Here is a 6,396-nt window from a genome sequence, read left to right on the forward strand (position 1 = left end):
TGGCTGTCCAGCAGTCTAAAATGATTAATAATTGGCCTAATAAACCTTTTAGGTTTATTAATTCAGGGCTCCTGTTTTAAATGCCAAAATAGCAATGGATTGTGAGTAACATACCGGTACACCTACTTTTCTTGTACTTGTTTTGCTGGTTTCCAAGACATTTATTGGTACGGAACACATTTCAGGTGGTGTGTCAGTGCTGCTTTATACAGATTATGGAAAATGTAATTTAAAGGATTTTATGATTCTATGTTTGTGATGCACTAGATACTCCAGTTAGTTTAGCCTCTTAGTTTGCTTAGTGTTTGGGCAAACTGAAATGCAAAATTGCATTTTATTTTTGTTATTTTATTAATCTTTTTGTGTGCAAGAGCATTGCCAGTACAATTGTTACCAAATCAGTTTTTTGTAGTTAAGTTTAATTTTGTAAAATAGCCAGATGCTGCAAATGTTGCCAACGTAGGATTTCCTCGAAACCATCTCATCATTTTTCATACCTTGGCTGCCCTGAACGCTGCTGTTAGTCTGTAGCTGTAAACAGATCATTGAGGAAAAGAGGAGTAACAAAAATGCAGATGTGAGACATTGTAGTTCACTGTAGGCTTAAAAGATCCAAGCAAGAATGATGCAAAATTTAAGTTGGTCTTGGATGTGTTCTGGCAGGCATTTATATATTTTTTCTTCAGTGGCAGGGAATAAAATATATATCAGGACAAGGCATAGATTTTATATTAACAGTAGAACTATTGGGCGACATATACCTAGAACTACCTCAGCAGTCTTTTTTTACGTTATATTAAAATGCATATGAAACTACTGCAGCATCGCAAGCTACGAAACCTGTTCTGTGTTTAAATATAGTCAAAACAGCGTGTTTATTTTAACATACAACTGGTGCAATGATCATAATTTCCTGAGGTCCCAGTTGAGGGATTCACTGTATGCAACGTAGGTTGCGTTCTTCCAAATTATTATTGAGAAACAAAATCCACAAAGGCAACGGACAACCTTGTAACAGAAAACCCAGGCGAAATCAGGCGTTGACAGTCCAGTGAGGGGCATTGGTGTTAATTGGGCTACTTTACCATTCAGAGTAAAACAAGTGAAGAAACTGCTGCTTTGATTTGTGATGGTAAATTAGCCCAATCAACACCAGTGACCCTCAACTGTGTATAGCATGATCTGAATAATCAAATTGGTTTGCGCAGCTGTGTTCCATGTACAGACTTGCTTATGTGATTGAGAGCCTTTTAACATCTTACACAGCGTTCTCCCCAGGCCTTTTCAGCTGGACGGGCTGCCCGGCGAAGTGGCTGTCGCCTCCTGACTGAAAAAACCTGATCCACCCGTCTTGCAGATGCTACTGTGCCTTTAACATTTTTTGTCCTTATTATACTGTAAGTTGATGTATAGTACATAATAGCTACACATATTAAAAAAACAAAAAAGCCTAATCCTTTTGCTGTAATATCGTACAAATATATACCCAGGTGCTTGGGGGGGGGGGGGGGGGGGGGGGTCGTCATGTATAGCGGCAGGAGGCCTTTAAGAAGAATCCATGATGGGATATCAGCCGAACACTTGTCAGCTGATCTACAAGTGCAGAGGTGCTGGATTATTACTCAGGTTTCATGCAAGTTATGGTGACCAAACGTGTGCGAGTACTGTTGTGTAAAAATAAATAAGCACAGTAATTTACCTTAACAAAACAGTAATGAAAAAGAAAATGTGGAACAGAGCAACCAGAGAGAGTCACCGAAAGACAACACACTATTCAAATTGTTTGTTCTATTATGTATTTAAGGTGAGGCAAGTTTTATTTGTCTGTTAAGTGCTCTTGGCTATAATGTTCTGCCACCCTGCTATACAGAATTCTTGGGGAGAACCCTGTTACATTTGATAGATGGTTGTATTCTACTGTAGTCTTGTACAAATTGATCGTTTGACAGTCGTGACAAGGCTGTCGTCGTTACAAATGTATTTATTAAATTGAATTAAATCTAAATTTAATCCTTTCTTTTGAACCAGTAAAACAATTTCAGTTTTGTAATGTTATCTTTAATCAAGTTAAACGTTGAGGAATTTTTAAAAACACATTATTCAAATTGATATGCAAAAACCAGTTACTTTGTTTCATCCTTTGCTTAAAAACATGCACCTGGTTATGCCTGAAGTCTTTATTTTAATATAGCGTGCCATCTTTTAGCTGCAGTGAATGGGGTAGCTGCCCCTACCCTCTGGTCTAGACTTTGGCTTTTGGTTAACAGCAGAAAGCATTGACAGTCATTAACCCCTACTCTGATTTCTAATCTCATGCAGAATCTGTAAGTAGTTGGAGGGAGTGTTTAATGTGCAGTTCATTTTATTGTTCAAGTGCAATTCAAAGTCTTTACTGTCCCACTTTAAGATGAAGCTGTCCCAAGTGTGCATATCAGTAATTCCCCTATGCCCAGGTTGCATAATCAAATTCATCTAACGTTGATTCAGTTGCCATCTTCAGTGTCCTTGGCCTGCTTATTGAATACATGCCAAAACTCCCAGCACAAACCACCATTTCAGTTTCTAATCCCTCTCCCACCATCGTTTACTTGGTATTGTATTATATTTCTGTTGCAATAAATGGCTGACATTGAGAGATTTATAGTTGATGTGTTTGTCATTGAATTGTATAAGTGTCTTTTAGTACTGCTGCATACCAGCACAGTTAAGTGGGTTTAATTCCTGGACAATTAATGCAGACACAAATATAAACTGAATGCATTCCATGGCAGCTGTAATACATGTTTTAAATATGATTTTGTAGAAAGGAACATTTCATGTAAATAAAAAACAGAAATGGAAATTGTTAATCCAAAACATTGTAAAGAGAGGAAAAGGACATCCATGAATCCCTGATTTCATCTGTAGTGTTTTATAACTGCATTGTTTAAAAAAGAGAATGCTGCAGATGTTTACATTATTTTCCTACAAACGTAATATGAATGAAAGAGTTCTTGGGCAGAGAGCTTGCACAGGCTGCAGAATGGGGGTGGGGTGGCGCCTGCTATTTCCATACAAAAACCCTCTTCCAGTAGATTGGCTGGAGTCTTACTCCAGTGTAGTGAAGCCAGCTGTAATAGAAAATGAGAAAAAAAAAAGTTGTGAGGCTCCTGGTTGCCAGGGCAGCATGAAGACGTTATCCAGCTATTCTTAAACAGCCTAAAGAGAATGGAGTGGCAGTCCCAACACGGCATGACATCATAACAGAGTTGTCATTCAATTGAAACCACTGCACTGTGACTTGGTACCTGCAGCAATCCCTTCTGTGTGCTGGGAATAGAGGGGAAGGGGGGCAGCTTTCTCTTCCTTTTGCAGCCTGGTTTAATACTTTTAATTGTGCTAATGTGAGTGTTTTGAGATTCTTCTTATCAAGCAGACCCCTCTGCTGGCAGTGCACTGCATATAGTGTGCAAAGTGAAAACTCTGCTGAAGCATCGCAGCTTTTCCAGAGTTGCACACGGTAGTACCAGCAAGGTGAAACTAAAATTTAATATACCTACAACGTGCAGCCATCTAGTGGCAGGCTAAGCAATTTAGGGTTTAACCAGTTCCTATCCATGGCTTGTAGAGCTGGTAGGGGGAAATAAAGTATGTGTTATGAATATATTTCCACCAAATAATTAAAAAAAGTAAAATCATAATCTGCTGCATCAAGACTGACAGGGACTTAGTTCAGCATTGCATACCTTTTCTCCAGATGCATCTTTATTTATGAGCACTAGAAAACATTTTTTCTGAGTTTGTAATTAATTATCGTTTGAAGTGTCCATGCTGGAATTTTATTTATTGCAATATACACTGCAGAAGGTGGTGCAAAATGTAGGCTTATCTATATAACACCGACTTTTGTATATCTAATTATATTTAGTTATTGTTAGACCTCTGACTGGCAAATTTTGCTAAAATGTCACTGCATAGGTTTGTTCTTGGAAGAATTTAAATTTAAGACCTTCATAGTCTGCCCCCTACTGTTATATGCATTTTACATGGGCAAGATTTACTAAACCTCTTCTGTCTTAATAAATATTTAACACTAGAAAATGTCTTAGAAATTAGCAGTGGTGGTATTCTTACAAATTTAAAACGGAAATCAATAAGAACATGTGGAATCTTAAATATAAATTGTTAATCCTTTTAGTTAATTTTGTGGATAACACTGCCCCTAGTGGTTAAGTGATTACAATCCCAAAAGCAGGTTCATGGTTTTTGATGTAATATCTAGCTCATGGGAGTTTTGAGATGGAATGTCTTTGTTATGCATTAAAGATTTAAGGTTTCTGGTAACACATCCATGGGATCTCAACTCACCATGATGGGCTTTTATCATTGCTGATTTATATCTGTAATTACAGAATAGGTTCACAGCAGAGCAATATAACAGGTTTAAATGAGTCACACATTTAATTTGGACTAGTACATTTATATTACCTACAGGGCACTTTAATGATTAGCCTCCTAAATATCTAAAAGACCTCTTGCATGTTTATATCCCCTTATGCCCTGCGATCAGCTGATCTAAATCTTTTAGTGGTTCCTAAAGCTAGAGTGTGGTCGATGGGTGACTGCTGTTTTTCCTGCTATGCCACGTGCCTATGGAACTCGCTGCCAGTCTTTTTTTTTTTTTTAACAAATGTTTATTTATTTAAAGAGAAAAGAACAACATGGAACAATACATAACACGAGGCCCCTTTTGATGTTTTTAAATTTCTCCTGGAGATGTACTTTTATACTAAAGCTTTTTAAATTTGTATTTATTTATTTTTATTGTATTGTTTGATTTTAGTTTTGCTGGGTTTGTTGTATTGTTACTGTTGTACAGTGCATTTATCTCTTGAAAGATGCTTTTATAAATTCAATACATTTTTATTATTATTTCTCATACATTTTTAGAAGCATTATTTGCTGAAATTGCAGGGTGCTCTGAAAGTAAAATAACAGCCAACTGGAAAATTTCAGGTTTAATTTCTTCAAAGAAAATTACTGAATCCACAAACACACTGTTTTGGCTGTGAAGTTAAACTGTTTGTCTCGGTCCATTTGACTGCAGTGCGTGAAAAGGCCAGTTGGTGTCTCTGTTCCCTTGAGGTTTTGAGCACCATACACTAGGTGTCTACTTTAGTGTGGCATTACAAATACATGTGCTTTTAGCATTTATACAGTCATACAGAAATATTATGATGTTTGAGTAGTGTGTAGCAGTAGAATCGGTAATCAATAATGCTATCCAGTGACTTGCAACTTGTTTGTTTTTTTTTTTTTTTTTTTAGGTTATTGTGGGATATGCCTATCTTGAAGACATTGGTGTGCACAAGACGGTTTCTTTTTAGATTTTTGCAAGAAGTTAATAAAGAATTAGTTAAACACTTGTGAGAAGACGTTCTTAACCAACATTTTTAAAAGGTTCTAAAGTGAAAAGCTGCTAAGAAAAAAAATGATTACTTCAGAGCTACCGGTTTTACAGTAAGTATAAATACCAACCAGGGATGGAAATAAGACTCCTATTGCATAGCAGTTTGATCCATTTCTGGTTTTACTATGAAATTAATAGGACACACCTGACAGCGTATACACTAGGGCAAATCAAGCATGCATTAAACCTGGAATGGAGGGGAAACTGCTAAGCAATAGGAGACTTTTTTCCATCACTAATTTTAAATGAACCAGAAAGGGCCCTTGTAACATTGCAGTACTGTTGCAGAAAAAAAAAGGTACATGATCAATTATCTTGACAACTTCTCTACTGGGTATAACAGAAAAATTACCAAATATATTTTTTTATACCTAATGAGAATATTATGTGAAATCAGAATTATATGTTTTGAAGTCTAAAAACCTAAAGAACTATGCCCCCACCCTTAAACCATTTATTAGAGCCAATAACTTGTTTGTAATCACATGTTCCTGACTGATTTTTAGGGACTCAACGAATGAGTCTGGGCAGGCGGAGGCGGTTGCTGTCAGCGTCAGTGTGAGTGAACTGGAGGACACCAGCGAGGTCAAGGGCAAGAGGAAGAGAGGGCGCCCTGGAAGGCCTCCGGTACGTTGACATGCTGTTTTTTTGAGAACCTGCTATATTTTAAAGTTGTAAAATGTTCAGTCCGTAATCCACCATTCCGTGTACTCTACAGTCAAAAAAAGGGGATGCTTTGATTAAATTTATTTTTTTCTCCCCCCGAAATCCAATTTGTTGCCAGTCTGCCAACAAAAAACCTCGGAAGTCACCTGCTGAAAAGAACCAGTTAGCAGGATCTAGAGGAGGGAGAAAAGCCAACGGGGTCCCCCAGCAGAACGGAGACAGTGAGCCTGTCACCCTGTTTGAGGTGGTGAAGATGGGCAAGAGTGCCATGCAGGTGAAGT

General features: G+C 37.5%; 1 protein-coding gene across 1 annotated transcript in view; it reads left to right on the forward strand.

Moving 5' to 3' along the window:
* The window catches only part of LOC121326736 (cohesin subunit SA-1-like), a 34,828-nt gene that overhangs the window by 14,125 nt on the left and 14,307 nt on the right, over positions 1-6,396 (forward strand). Inside the window, exons 2-4 of the mRNA XM_041270169.1 lie at positions 5,307-5,499; positions 5,956-6,076; positions 6,234-6,389. Of these exons, the coding sequence (XP_041126103.1) occupies positions 5,471-5,499; positions 5,956-6,076; positions 6,234-6,389 (306 nt within the window). The 5' untranslated portion in view covers positions 5,307-5,470. The remainder of the gene's footprint in view (positions 1-5,306; positions 5,500-5,955; positions 6,077-6,233; positions 6,390-6,396) is intronic.

This window comes from Polyodon spathula, chromosome 14, assembly GCF_017654505.1.
Source record: "Polyodon spathula isolate WHYD16114869_AA chromosome 14, ASM1765450v1, whole genome shotgun sequence".
NCBI classification, from domain to species: domain Eukaryota; kingdom Metazoa; phylum Chordata; class Actinopteri; order Acipenseriformes; family Polyodontidae; genus Polyodon; species Polyodon spathula.